At 42.3% G+C, this 15,965-nt stretch overlaps 1 protein-coding gene across 1 annotated transcript in view; it reads right to left on the reverse strand.

Annotated features, from left to right (window-relative positions):
- dnajb14 (DnaJ heat shock protein family (Hsp40) member B14) overlaps nt 1-15,965 on the reverse strand; it is a 58,564-nt gene that overhangs the window by 2,904 nt on the left and 39,695 nt on the right. The window contains exons 4-6 of the mRNA XM_016472692.1: nt 15,095-15,180; nt 7,824-7,933; nt 4,071-4,243 (exon numbers count right to left, since the gene is read on the reverse strand). Of these exons, the coding sequence (XP_016328178.1) occupies nt 4,071-4,243; nt 7,824-7,933; nt 15,095-15,180 (369 nt within the window). The remainder of the gene's footprint in view (nt 1-4,070; nt 4,244-7,823; nt 7,934-15,094; nt 15,181-15,965) is intronic.

Below are 15,965 nucleotides of genomic sequence, written 5' to 3' on the forward strand. Positions count from 1 at the left end.
GTGTGGGAAGATTTGCATAACACCGCCCAAATTTTCACGCAAAGAAAGAAGGCCTAACTTTGATTCTCACCGTAGTATTGATGCTGCTGCCGCCGCCATGTCATGAAGATGCTGTGTGTTCCATTGTGAAAGCGAAACTACTTTGTTTGGCCTTCCAAAAGAGGACACGACTAGAAATTTGTATTTACAACACTGTTCCAGAACAGTTCAACCCAAACATTCATATGTGTGCAGCGCATTTTACGGATGACTGTTTCTTGATCCTGGGAAGGTTGTGCACAAAGGCTGTTTCTATAAAATGGGGCAATTACAACTTTGCAAGGATAGTCTGGCGCTTCTGACTCACAGCCTGTAAGTACGTTTTCATATTTAAAGAATTTGCCACTGACAATTCAAACGCGAGTTTTGAGCAGTGTAGAGTAGCACTTGTTGTTTGTCGTTTCTCCGATTACAAATGCAGACATGGTTTTATGTTTACACGGCGCGATACGTAACGCAACACGTAAAAAGACAGTACAAGTCATTACAATCCGTAATTATGTCCCCACTGGATGCAACAAATGCCTCATTTATAATGGGTTTTAATGTTTTTGTCTCGTCGCTCCGGCCGGGATACGGCATCACAGTATGGTAAGGGCCGTAACATTTCCGTCACACGCTTGAGGTATTCAGCCAATCACAACGCACTGGATAGCTGGCCAATCAGAGCACACCTCGCTTTTCAGACCGATGAGCTTTGTAAAAATCGACGCGTTTCAGAAAGGCGGGGCATAGAGGAGAAACAATAATGTACAGTATGTGGAAAATAATGTGCTTTTTGAACCTTAAACTGCATAAACACATTGCATTACACCAAATACACAAAATAAATGTTCTTTTTAGCAACGTCATATGACCCCTTTAACAATTTAACATCCTTGATGAATAAAAGTTTTAATTTCTTAAAAAAAAAAAAGAATAAAAATTTACTGACTCCAAACTTTTGAACTGTAGTGTATATTGTTAGAAAAGATTTCTATTTTAAATAAATGCTCTTCTTTTTAACTTTTCTGATCAATAATAAAAAATTCTGATAAAAAATTAGCCTTCCTAATATGAGGTGACATTTGACTCAAAGTGATTTACAGGGGCATTTTCTTTTTACCATTGTAATGGCATTTTTTAAATTGTATTAAATGTATGCAGTATTTACTCTAGGATTTTATCCAGCTGTGGTGGCAGGACTATTTCTCATGGACCATGCCCCCTCCCCACCCAAGAATCACGTGCACTCAGAATTGAATTTATTTTAACTAAAAAAGACAAGTAAATAGATAGCACAAACAAAAACAATAACAAGATACAAATTAAATTAACAGTACTTTAATTTTTTCAGTTAGGTCTAACTATAATCTATTCAACTGTAAAATAACACTGGGTAGTCTTTATTTATTTAGGCTGCTGTCTCTTTAAGACCTCATACATGGATCTAATATACTGTTACACATGGCTCTATGCTTACTTTTCTTTAAATGCTTACCTCATTTAAAAAATGTAGGAGCACCTTCTGATCAATAATCAAAAATTCTGATCAAAAATGATCCTTCCTAATACGAGGTGACATTTGACTCTTTAAAGTGACTTACAGTAGTATTTTCCTTTTACCTTTGTAATGGCATTATTTTCATCTATGTCAAATTCAAAAATGTATGTTTATAAGCTTTTTAAAATTTCTATTTAAAGCAATATAATAAGAAGTAGAATAAGACAAATAAGTTACAAATCATGAAATTAGTATTAATGAAAAATTAATTTGTACTACAGAGGTGGCACAGAAGAACACAAAAGTGGCTTGTAGGTACATTTTCAGACAATAAGTTACCAATCATATGAAATTAGTATTAATAAAAAATTAATTTGTACTACAGAGGGTGCACAGAAGAACACAAAAGTGGCTTGTAGGTACATTTTCAGACGTTTAATGAGGCTCAGAGGTAGCATGAGTGCAATTCAATTCATACATTCATGTGGAGATGAATGTTTTAAATATAAAATTTTGAATACAGAAATATTAAATGATTTAAATAATTGAAATTATAAGCTAAAAATGAAACTAAATCCGCCAGCAGGTGGCGGCAAGTCACTGATTTCATTACTGAATCATTAATTCAATTGATTCGTTCGAATGGCTGATTCTTTCAGAAATGAAGCAAGTGACTGTCTTTATGAATGGGTAATCATGAGTCACTGACTCACTAGATTCGATCAAAAATGCACTTTCATTGAATGAATGAAACTCGGCTGTGTTTCCTTTTAGAGATGCGAAGCGGCTGAGCTTTTACTATATTTGGAACTATTTTCGTTGAAGAAATAGAGCAAAATCAGGCAGTACTTGTTTATTGAACTGTTGTATTAAATCAATATCACATTTGCAAACTCCCTTAATAACTATTAAAAGCTGTCACTGTCCTTATCGCGATCTGTGGGCACACAGAAAATGAGCACACATCAGGCAGTACTTGTTTATTGAACTGTTGTATTAAATCAATATCACATTTGCAAACTCCCTTAATAACTATTAAAAGCTGTCACTGTCCTTATCGCGATCTGTGGGCACACAGAAAATGAGAGCGCGTGAGTGAGTTCTCAAGACTCAAAAGCACGTGCAAATGATACGTTCGGTCATCTGTCATCGCGTTATAAGCGCGGAACCTGCGGGAATGAGTAGAATTATTATTAATAGTCGCAATCCCACGCCGAAATTCAAGTCCTGCTCTGTGTTCTCTGCTAATAACCAGACTGTAAATGATGCGAGCGGCATATGATGTCACTGAGAAGCTGCAGCAGTGCCGGGGATGATTTTTGGTGTGCAGGCAGAACAACAACAACAATGCGCTACATGTTTCTTTTCCCCTCATATTTTCCAGTTGATGGAAATCCATCGTAGACTCGATGCAATTAACGGAAATCCGTCGTAGCGACGGAGAACTACTTGTGTTCTTGTTAGCAATGGTTACCTCTAAAGAAACACATGCAGCCATCATTGCTTTGCATCAAAATGGTCTCACATGCAAGGAAATTGCTACAAAGAATATTGCACCTGAAAGAACCATTTACCGGATCATCAAGAACTTTAAGGACAGAGGTTCGACTGCAGTGAAGAAGTCTTCTGGACGTCCCAGAATGTCCAGCAAGCGCCAGGACCGTCTCCTCCTGAGGAGTCAGCTACGGAATCGTGTCACCACCAGTGCAGAGCTTGCTCAGGAATGGCAGCAGGTTGGTGTGAGAGCATCTGCACGCAGAGTGAGGCGAAGACTTTTGGACAACGAACTGGTGTCAAGAAGGTCAGCAAAGAAGCCACTTCTCTCCAAGAAAAAGGGAAGACTGAAATTCTGCAGGAAGTACAAGTTTCTCTGATGAAGCTCCCTTCCGACTGTTTGGGACATCTGGAAAATCGATTGTTCGGAGAAGAAAAGGTGAACGCTACCATGAGTCCTGTGTTGTGCCAACATTGAAGCATCCTGAGACCATCCATGTGTGGGGTTACTTTTCAAGCAAGGGAGTGGGCTCTCTCATAATTCTGCCCAAAAACACTGCCATGAACAAAGAATGGTATCAAAACGTCCTGCAAGAGCGACTTCTTCCAATGATCCATGAGCAATTTGGTGATGATCCGTGCATTTTCCAGCATGATGGAGCACCATGTCACAAAGCAAGAGTGATAAAGAAGTGGCTCGAAGATCATTACACTGAAATGTTGGAGCTGTGGCCAGGCAACTCCCCGGATTTCAATCCAATGTGGTCAGTCCTCAAAAGGCGAGTGGACAAGCAGAAGCCCACAAATTGTGATCAACTCCGAGAACTAATAAAGCAAGAATGGATCGCCATCAGTCTGGATTTGGCCCAGAAGCTAATATACAGCATGCCATTTTTTTTATTTTTTTTGCTGAGTTTATATGAAACATGGTTTTAAAATAACTTTCATTAGGACCTCAGAGCATACTCAAGCATATCCACCTGTTAATGTGTGTAAATAAACCCCTAATAGAACAATAAGATGGTTAAGATAAAGATGAAATAATGGCACATACTTGTCTGTCTTTCCCTCCAGCAGTTGTTTCGCACATTAGAAACATAATCCTCTTCTACACTCTTCTCAATCTTTAGCAAAGCTGAGCCCTTATATTCTGATTTGAAATCTCTGGTGACAAAATAGTCCACATGCAGGTTCTCGGTTTGTCTTTTAACAGTCTGTCCTGTGGACCTGGATGTGAAGGAGCAGAGATTACATCTATTACACAGTTTTAACACACAGTATGAAAAAAACACTCTGGAATTTAAAAGCTCTAGAACCCTATTATATTAGTCAGATTTTCTTTTAATATATTATTTGTGGGCCAAGCCCCACTGTTGAAATCCTATTACAATTGTTCAGATTTTCTTATTTAGTATTATTATAAAGGGTCCAATGGTTCCCTTTTGTATTTGTTAGGATTATTATTATTAGGGGCCAAAAGATAATAATATTAAAGATCACACAAACACACACACACACACACACATACATATATATACAGTTGTGCACATAAGTTTACATACCCCTTGCAGAATATGCAAAATGTTCAAAAATAAGAGGGATCATTAAAATTGCATGTTATTTTTAATTTAATATTTTAATTTAATAGTACTGTCTTGAATAAGCTATTTTACATAACATATTTTTATATATACTCAACAAGACAAAATAATAACTGAATTTGTAAAAATATCCCCGTTCAATATCCCCGTTCAAAAGTTAAATCTTAATACTGTGTGTCATTTCCTGGATGATCCACGTCTGTTTTTATGTTTTGTGTTAGTTGTTCATGAGTCCCTTGTTTGTCCTGAACAGTTAAACTGTTTAAACTGAACAGCTAAGCTGTTCTTCTGAAAAATTCTCCTGCTCCTGCACATTGTTTGGTTTTCCAACTAACACAAAAACAGTCGTGGATCATCCAGGAAATGACACACGGTATTAATATTCAAGGGTATGTAAACTTTTGTACGGGGTCATTTTTATAAATTCAAGTATTATTTTGTCTTGTGGAGTATATATTAACATCCGTTATGTGAAATAGCTTATTCAAGACAGTACTAAATAAAAACGTACTAAAGGGATTTTCATGATCCCTCTTATTTTGTGAAAATTTTTAACATTTTGCATATTCTTCAAAGGGAAGAATATGCATATTCTTCTTATGTAAACTTATGAGAACAATTGTACATACATATATATATATATATATATATACTGCTAAAAAAAATTAAATTAAAGGAACACTTAATCAGCACGGTATAACACAAAGTCAGTTAAACTTCAGGGATATGATTCTGTTAGAAAGCATAACTGATTGTGTATCAGTTTCTCCTGCTTTGGTGCAAATGAAAGTGACAACAGGTGTACTGGAGAGGCTACAGCCAGACAACACCCAAAAAGGGAATGGTTTTGCAGGCCACAGGCAATAGCTCTTTCCTTATCCTGATTTGTCTCTAGTTTTGTGTTTTGTTAGGGTCCTTGTCCCTACTTGTAGCATGAGGCAGTACCTGCAACCTAATCAGGCTGCACAGGTAGTCCAGCTTCTCTAGGATGGAGCATCCATATGTGCCGTTGCAAGGAGGTTTGTTGTGTCTCCTGGCAGTTTCAAGAGCATAGAGGAGATATCGGGAGACGGGCCATAAAAGGGCAACAAACCAGCAGCAGGACTTTGTGTGAGGAGGAACAGGTGGAGCTCTGCCAGAGCCCTTCAAAATGACCACCAGCAGGCTACTGGTGTGCATGTTTTTGACCAAACTGTCAGAAACAGACTCCAAGAGGGTGGCATAGGGGCCCGACATCCTCTAGTTTTTTTGTTCTTTTAGAACAAGGCCCCCCCACCACCTTTGGACCTTAAAATAAAGTGTATCCCCATTTTTTAATCCGTTTTAAAGTTTTTATCAGAATTATTTTTACATAGCTATTGTTATTAGAGATAAAGCTGCATGAAAATTTCATATCATGATTATAGTGACCAAAATGATCAGTTATTGTTATAGTATTGTTAAAATGAGCTGGTTAGGTGGTACTTAAGGAACAGCAGAAACAGTGCTGCGCTTATAAACATTTTTAATTACACTTTTTAACATTAGATTTTTTAAAATTTTTTATTTAAATGTATGATTTAATTATAATTAATTAATAGCTGTTCATCAACTCACAAACCTTCTGAAATTTCTCCATGAAAAATCCCTGTTTACGAAACCTGCTCTAGTGTGACCTGTGCTCACAGCCACAGGACTGTGCAGCTCAATTGCCATTGCCAGAGAACACCTGAATTGGCAGGTCTGATATTGGTGCCCCATTCTCTTCACAGATGTGAGCAGGTTCAGACTGAGCATGTGACAGATGTGAAACAGTCTCGAGATGCCATGAGGAACGTTTAAGCTGCCTGCAACATCATCCAGCATGACCGGTTTGGCAGTGGGTTACTGATGGTCTGTGGAGAAATATCCTTGGAGGGTCACACAGACCACCACATGCTAGCCAACAGTACCCTTACTGCTGTCAGGCACCGGGATAAAATCCTCAGAGAGCCACTGTCAGAACTTGCGCTGGTGCAGCGGGCCCTGAATTTCTCCTTGTGCATGACAATCCCCGGCCTCATGTGGCCAGAGTGTGTAGGCAGTTTCTGGATGATAAAGTCATTAATGCCATTGACTGGCCCTCACATTCCCCAAACCTGAATCCAATTGAGAACTTTTGGGACGTTATGTATCGGAGCATCTGAAGCCGCCAAGTAGCACCACAGACTGTCCAGGGTCTCACTGATGCCCTAATCCAGGTCTGACAGGAGATCCCAAGGACAACATCTGCCATCTTGTCAGGAGCATGTCTAGACGTTGTCAGGAGTGCATAATACAGGCAGGTGGAGGCCATAAACTGTAATGACTTACATTATAAGTTATTTGTGATAATCATGTGAAATTCATGCAAGTTGTTAGGCATATAACATAAGGCATTATTACACATTATCTAAAGTGTAAACTGTAAAGCCCCGTTCAGACTACACAATTTTAGCCCGATTTTGGCACGATTTGCTTGACGTAGGGTGTCGTGGGGATTCATATACGACAATGGGCATCGGGACGCAAGATTCAATCGTTTCATCTCGTGTAGTGTGTCATAGTGCACAACAACCGATGCCATGTCTGTGATGCTTCATGACGTCAACACAGAAAGTCTAGCATGTTAAATTTTTTTCCGTCGTCCAAAACGAGTTCCGTCACAGACACAGGCCACTAGGAGCAGAGAAGTGCCTTCGTACATGCTTTCAAACATGCCGAAATGAAAGAGAGACAACGGTATCGGTCCTGCTAGGTGTAATTTTACAATGGAGGAAATGTTCGTGGAGCTATGGCTACAATACTCCTGCATTTATGATGTTTATATAGTAAATAGTGATATAGTAAAAAAACTATTTAACCTCAGTTCTATTTTAGAGTCCTCTTCATGCAATCCAGATTTGTGTCCCTGTCAGGTTTTCTTTCTTTTTGGGCTTTTCTGACGACAAGACGCTGTTTGCTAGCCATTGTTTGTTTACACTCATTTCACCATCTGTCTAGTCCCGCACTATCGATGACAAGCACGCACGTCGTTAAAGACGGCAAACGAAGAATGTTTGGGTAGAAACGTGTAGTCTGATATGTTTCTTGTTCACGACACGACAAGATTTTAGGAGTCAAAATCGTGTAATCTGGCAAAAAAATAGTGTAGTCTGAACTGGGCTTAAGGTAGTGTGAGGCATGTATTATAAAGTATTATGACATACGGTCTGGAGTACAGGCTATAAGGTGGTGTGGACACCAGAAGCTGGCTGAAGATTGAGACCAAGACCAGCACAACGATTGGCATCAGCTGAATAAACATGGAGAACCCACCCTAAAGAACAGACACCAGCATCAGTCATTATACATGTCACTTTAAAACAAGAATAACATAATGAAACATTCATACAGGACTGTGTAAAAATACAGATTTTCAGTTAAATTGTGATCTTTATTTAAACAATCCTAACACCGAATCTTAAAATCCCATGGTCAATATTTTAATTTATGGCTATTATCAGTGGCTGCGTGAAAATATTTTTCAACAACACTATGTCCTGCAGATATCACTTCATACTGCTGAGCTAACTCACTTGTGGATAGGCCCTGCTGTTAATTTTTTTAATGCTTTCATAATGTTAGAAGGTTCTGTTTATCATTTTTCTGCAGTTTCTAAGCAGCACTAAATCTTCAGTGACATGATAAAAACTCTGTTTATTTTATACACAAAACTAAACACAATGCAACCGTATAATTCAATTTCTTGAACAAATGACTTTTGTAAGTTGCTTATTTAAAGAATATTAATAAGAGTTACTGGTTTGAATCGGTCTTAAACACTGCCCTAGGATATTTACAGTGTAAGCAGAAAGAGAATTTCTTCATCTGTAGTCAAATTGGACACTGAAATATATACGAAAACCTTTGAAATGGAATTGTATTGAATTGGGAAATGTGTATTGATACCTAAGCCCTTTTATCAAACAACTCAAACAAAGCCTAGCATGATAAATAGCTTTCAGTAAGAATAATGAAATTATTCTACAGTAAGTAGGGCTTTTCACACAACCCTTAACACCAAGTTATTGTTGTTCTAAACCCTGCTTTTAACCCCAGGTAGAGAAATGTTTCACACTTGTAATTTAGAATGGTTGTTAGCAACACTTTTAACAAGGGTTATGAAACCCTACTGACAAACATGTGCAGTGTGAAACAATGTGGCTAGATGCTTACCAATAGACACTCAATCAGAAACTGAAGAGTGGGTGCCTCATATTGACATGTCACTAGTCACAAAAACCCTGTATTTTGTATAAACAATCATTCCCTTTCAATACTTAACTCGTACTGCGTCGCTAAGACGCTATGGAGAAAGCCTTTTTTAATAACACAGTGTAACTCCACGGCCATAAAAAAAATGAACCAATGGCTCAGCAATGGAGCTGCACGAGCCTATGGCCATGAAGCCCGCCAGAATGGGTGGGGTCATCTGGCTATATAAGTGGGCATTCTGGCATAGGATCCTCAGATTTCTTCTCCTTCAGTGACGATGACGTTCTTCGCTGATCTACGAGACTTGAAGCCTTCTCGTCGTAGACACGCCTTGCAGCGGAACAAGCCGGCCAGCGACCTCTCTGCTCAGCAGATTCGTCGCTTCTTCCCGCTGCCTTTAGCGTCGTAGCAGCAGCGGTCACGGTTTTTCCCCTGCCGCCATCCGGTGAGCATAAAATAGCAAATTTTCACGGCGTTGTTTCAAATGCCGCACCGTTATAGCAGCTTGTCTCCCCTGCACGCTGATGACAGTCACGGTGAGTGAGCTTCCTGCTTGGGGATTTCCCACGTGGAAGCCGCCCTCATGGAGACGAATTGTTCTCACTGCAAGAACACGAGTCTCGCCAGTCTGCGCTCGCGGATAGCTCTCTTTTCAGAGAGTGACTCCGCCCCTCGCGTCCTCCCGGTTTCTTCCTCCCAGGGACCTGTGAGGAAAAAACTGTGGGGCAGAGGATCTCAGCGCTCTGAGACGAGCGAGCTCACGCCGGCTCAAGTCCCACATGCCTCGCTCTCTCCGCACAGAGAGGCTTCCCCCGTCCGCTCCGCCAGCGCGAGCGATCTGGTCTCGTTCGGTGGGAGTGACGACGAGCTACTCAATGACAACATGTCATTAGCAGCCTCGGATGCAGAGGAGCTGTCGGGCTCAGTTAATGGCCCCACCCCCTTGCTGTTGTCCAAGCCCAGCGACGCCAGGCCCTGAATAGATGCCGTACTTTTCCGCGTCAGAAGTGCCCACTCGCAGCCGCCTGGATGAATGGTTCCTGCCGGGGCACCGACAAGCCCCTCGTCAGCGAGCCTCTCCGTTTTTCCTGGAGGTCCACGACGAACTCACCAGATCATGGCGCGCCTCCTACTCAGCCCGCCTGCATGCTTCGACTTCATCTGCCTAAGCGTCAGGGCTCCAGGCCCAAGATAGCGCTGGATCCTGTGCCTCAGGCGTCATCCTGATCTTAAGGACAGGAAGAGGAAAGGGCAAAGTCTCGCTGCAGCCGGACCACCCCTCAAGCAGCCTGAGTATTCCTCCAAGCACCCCGTTCAGTTCCGGTGCCGAGGTCAATGTGTTTGTTGTGAATGCTGGGCCCGTTCAAGCACCCACAGACCTCTCCGCTGTGATAGCGGGCAAAATAAAACCCTTATGAAGTTACTCATTTCAATTTGCACGAAGACCCCCGCGAATCAGGGGCATGGTTACCACCTCGGTACAGAGCAAAGATGCGTACGTCCTGCACTCCAAGGTGATGAATTTACTGGCAAAAGGTTCCGTTGAGACGGTTCCTCCAACCCAGAGCGAGTCAGAGCTTTTACAGCCGTTACTTCCTCATCCCCAAAAAGGATCTCAGGCACCTGAACCGTGCCATCATGAAACCTCCATTTAGGATGACTACATTGAAAAAGATCCTCTCACAAATATGCCCAGGGGACTGGTTCTTTTCTCTGGATCTGAAAGACGCCTACTTTCACATCCAGATAGCCCCCCATCACAGGCAATTCTTGAGATTCGCCTTTGAGGGAGTGGCATATCAATACACGGTCCTTCCCTTCGGACTGTCCCTGGCTCCTCGCACTTTTACGAAGTGCATGGATGCGGCTCCTTCCCCTCTGAGACAGATGGGAATTCGCATTCTAAATTACCTCGACTACTGGCTCGTCTTAGAGGGCTCTCCTCAAAGTGCCACTTCATTCTGGTGGGGCACCCCTTGGAATGGGCACAGCTCAACTTGTTAAACCAAGGAGCAGACATGCTGTCCCGGAGCAACGTCCCCTCAGAGGAGTGGATGCCCCACCCACGAACGGTTCAGAAAATCTGGGAGATCTTTGGGAAGGCAGAGGTCGACCTCTTCACCTCAAAAGACAACTCTCATTGCCCAACGTATTTTTTGGAGGACAAGGATGCTTTGACCCACAACTGGCCAAACCTCCTCCTTTACGCTTTTCCCCTGATCGCTCAGGTAATCAGGCGAATCAGGGAGCAAGAATACAAGGTTCTCCTAGTGGCCCCGCTCTGGAGGAACCAACATTGGTTCAAGGAGCTGTCTCGGCTGCTCACTGCAGCCCCATGGCCCATTCCCCTGAGACGGGACGTCCTCTCTCAGGCGAACAGAACGTTATGGCACCTGAGCTGTGGGCTCTGCACCTTTGGCCTCTCGATGGGAGCCTGCGGACCTCCCCAAGAGCATTCTAAATAGAATTTCTCAGGCTAGGGCCCCGTCTACGAGACGTCTCTACACCCTTAAATGGTCGGTCTTCTTCGCCTGGTGCTCTCAACCTCCTGTGACATATCGTTGATGTCCTTCCTCCAAGAGTTGCTGGATAAGTGTTGTTTCCCATCCACTCTCAAGGTCTATGTAGCAGCTATAGCAGCTTCTCACTCACCTATAGCTGGCCAGTCGGTGGGCAGGAAAAACTTACGTTGTCCGCTTTTCGAAGGGGTCCAGGAGGCTGAACCAGCCTCGCCCCTTTATCGTTACCCTTTACCCTTTACTATGCATGTCGACCGACCTTCGGCTCCTGTCGCTGAAAACCGCTCTGCTACTAGAATTAGCATCGGTCAAGCAAATGGAAGACTTGCAGTGAAAGTGAAGTGACGTGTGGCCAAGTATGGTGACCCATACTCGGAATTTGTGCTCTGCATTTAACCCATCCAAGTGCACACACACAGTAGTGAACGTACACACACCGTGAACACACCTGGAGCAGTGATCAGCCATATTGCTGCGGGCGCCCGGTGAGCAGTTGGGGGTTCGGTGCCTTGCTCAAGGATCTCACCTCAGTCGTGGTATTGAAGGTGGAAGACAGCGCTGTACATTCACTCCTCCCACCGACAATTCCTGCCGGACATGAGACTCAAACCTGCAACCTTCGGGTTACAAGTCCGACTCTCTAACCTTTAGGCCACGACTGCCTAGGCGCTCTCTGTAAGCCCTACCTGTCTTGAGTTCGGGCCCAGTGTCTCTAAGGACGTCCTGAAGCCAAGGCATGGTTATGTACCTAAAGTGCTCTCCACTCCGTTCAGAGCACAGGTCATTGCACTCTCTGCACTTCCTCCCTCGGAGGAGGACCAGGAGTTGGATCTACTCTGCCCCAGTGGGCACGGAGAATTTACATTGAGGCAGCCAGAACAACTCTGTTTGCTTTGGAGGCCGCACCAAAGGCCATCTGGTCACGAAGCAGAGACTTTCCTGGTGGACAGTTGACGCTAATACGCTAACATACTCCTCCTTGGGCCTGCAATGCCCCATTGGAATACGAGCCCACTCCACCAGAGGCGTTGCCCTTTCTTGGGCTTGGTCTAGCGGTGTGTTTATTGCAGAAATCTGTACGGCGGCCGGCTGGGCCTCGCCGTCCACATTTATTAGGTTTTACAACCTGGACATCCCTGCCTTACAGGCTAGGTTCTTTTCTGCATAGTTGGCATGCACCTGCCAGAAGGCGGGACTAGCTCTGAGTAGGGTTTGGCCATAACATGCTCAAACTCGCCAGAATTGCTTTACTTCTTGTATGCTCTCTGACCTCCCTAAGTGCTGAGGCTGTAAGAATTTTTCTTGGAACGATTGCCCAAGCCGGGTGTGACCTCTGAGTTTAGCCCGTTGCCACATGAAGGGCTTACCCTATTATATACTTGTCCCTCTGAGCCCCTTGGGTGCTTAAGGAAAGATCACATATGAGTCGCTCCTCTACCATAGCACGGCGTAATTGTACTGGTTCCCTATAGCGACGCAGTAGGAGTGAAGTATCGAAAAGGAAACGCACTCTGTTACTAACCTAACCTCAGTTCTCTGAGATACGGGAATGAGTACTGCGTTGCTAGCCATGCTATGTAGCTGCACAACTCAGTGTAGTCACTTCAGTCGAATTAACCTGAAGATCCTATGTCAGAATGTCCACTTATATAGCCAGATGTCCCCGCCGATTCTGGCTGGCTCTGGCGGGTTTCATGGCGACAGCTCCGCTGCCGAGCCATTGGTTCGTTTTTTATTCACTGCACGAACCAATGGCCATGCAGTTACACTGCGTTATTCAAAAAGGCTTCAGTAATCGGAGAAAAAAGGAGTTTTCCCCATAGCATCTTAGCGACGGAGTACTTGTTCCTGTATCTCAGGGAACCGAGGTTACATTAGTAACAAATGCTAAAGGAGAAAAACTCTCAAATGGTGGTGGAAAATGTGTCAATTGAAAACATATTCAATTGTGTGAATTTTTTTTTTCTTTTTGCTTTATAGTTCAAAAAGTCCATTCAGGAAGATTGAACAGCGTCAAACATAGTAGAAGACAACCCAGGATTCTGTTAACCCAGGTTTTAGAATGGGGTTAATGATTTTAAAGGGCTTTTCGCACTGCACTTAAACCCAGATAACTGTCAGTATAAACCTTGCTTTCAACCTCGAGTAAAGGTACATTTCAGACTTATAATTTAGAAGTGGTTTTAGCACTGCTTTTTACCCAGGGTTTTGAAACCCTGCTCTGGAGCACAGTTAGCACCTCTTTTGCGGTGTTAACCCTACATTGAAGTGCCACACATGTACAGCGTGAAACGTTTGAGGGGAAATGTGTCAAAAGTCCATTCAGAAAAATTTGTGATAGTACAGTCTGAAATGTATAATTTAATAATACGCAATGCAAGAGCCATTACATAAACAGGTTTAGTGCTGTGTTTGTCTAATCAATAATACTGACACCACAAAAATGTATATATGAAAAATGTTAACCCGGGGTTTAGAAATGTACAGTGTGAAATGACCGCTTATAAATACCCAGGATTAATTGTTAACTCCAAGTAATTTATGAGCAGTGTGAAACGTGAAACAAGATAACCCAGGATTCCTTACCCGGGGTTTAGAATGACCCAGTGTTTACTATTTTAAGTGTGAAACGCACTTAATCTGTAATTAAAGTTAGTCATGGTCCTCAAATCTGATTGGTTAAGCAGCATTCCAAGAGTGCTGATACAAGAGTGCTGATTTACAGTACCAGTCCAACAGCACTGGGACTTTTTTACTGATTGTATCACTCTGCTTGTCTGTATTTGAGTGTTCCAGACAGAATGTCAGTCTGTGCATTGGTAGTGGGGATTTTTCTGTAGTTCTTTTTGTAGGTAAGTGATTGTAATTAAGTCATTAAAAACATTTGAACAAATTTGTTCAAAAATATTATTCTGAACAAAACAAGGGACTATTTATATATCAAATATGACGCATTCAGGAACAAAACACAACCAACTGTGTTAATTCTGCTGTGGCTTTGGCAAAACTGTGTCTAAAAGGTACATTTCTTAATGATAATTTGTTGTCGATTGAATTGTATCACATTTACGATATCAGATTCACAATTGTGCAATTTTTCCCCCCGAATATCAGCATGGTTTGTGATTGTCTGTGGCTTCAAGTCTATGTCCAAATCACAGTTGTGCTGATATTTGGGAACAAAAGCACTCAGCTATATAACGTGTTTATATCTCACACTCACACACACAAGCAATACTGAATATTAGAATGACTTTGTGCTGCAGGTCTTCACAGCTGTGCCGATATTCAATATTCGAGTGTGATATTGTTTTTATGTAATCGTTCTAAAAATAAGTAATTACTACTAAGTAACTTACATTCTGACATGAATTGGCCAGTTCATATTTTTCCTTTACAGCAACAAGAATATTGTCAAAGCTGACGCTTTTATTAGGTTTGCATGTCACGAGCAATACACAGATCCGAAAATTTTCCCAGGTTTTCCCATTTCCTCACTAGTGAGAGGTAACCCTCTGTGGAGTGTGAGAAAACACAGACAACTCTTCACACCAAGCTCTATTCAGAAATAAACAAATAGTTTTGATTTCTGTGAATACAGACACACAAAAAATATCAGCACTCTTGGCAATACTCGCTATTCGCTCAGACGAAATTTGAGGACAGCATTTTCATGAAGATTGAGCAAGAAAAAAAATACATACATCTCCCCTCTCCTCTGCTCTCGCTCTTCTGGTTTCATCCGTATGGTGACTGTATGTTCGGCCATTAGTGAATTCATGTGTGTTCGCTGAAGAAACACAAAATCACATTTTCAGTTCCCCACACATCTAACCAGACGTGTCTCATTAACGTGACAAGTGATAAGAGACATCTTTTCCATATTAATCAGATTTTTTTTTCTCCTTTTCCACCACTGGAAATTTTCCTAGCTTCTGCAACTACTGTAGTTTAGGGTCCCTGTGGGGTTTACATCTGAAACAAAACAGGAACTTTTTTTGAAGTTCAAAATCAGATACTGCATGAAACTCACTCAAATCCATTGTGCTGCTATTTGCGGTTGATTGTGTTGCGTCATACCTGTAAGGCCTCTGCGAATATCACACAAATGAACGATTGAATCTTCGCATTCCACCGGAAAAACTAAGGACTCTCCTCCCCAGCTATCTACGGTCGTAAAGAAGATCAATGATCAACAGGGCACCTAATTGTCTGGACCTGCTTCCGGTCAAGGCCTGGTCCTTATCCCTTAGGGGGATCTGAACTGCTTAAACCCTAACTCAAACTAGGATACAAACTATCTTTGTTTTACTGGCTTTCAGGGACCAGATGTGCAGTGTAACGTTGACCGGCTTCAGCATAAATAAACCAGCTAATAAACAACAGAACAAAGAACATGGTATCTGGAAATGTTCCAGCGACAGACTTGCCCAGACCCCATGACCATTTAACACATAAATTGATAATCCCGTCAACAAAAGAGACAATTTTATAGCTTCATGTCCGAGCGAGAAGAATGGCAGACATACACTCGTGACATGGGCATGACCTCAGGACACCTCCCCTTTTCCCCCT

Source organism: Sinocyclocheilus anshuiensis, unplaced genomic scaffold, assembly GCF_001515605.1.
Source record: "Sinocyclocheilus anshuiensis isolate Anshui unplaced genomic scaffold, SAMN03320099.WGS_v1.1 scaffold1117, whole genome shotgun sequence".
Classification (NCBI taxonomy): domain Eukaryota; kingdom Metazoa; phylum Chordata; class Actinopteri; order Cypriniformes; family Cyprinidae; genus Sinocyclocheilus; species Sinocyclocheilus anshuiensis.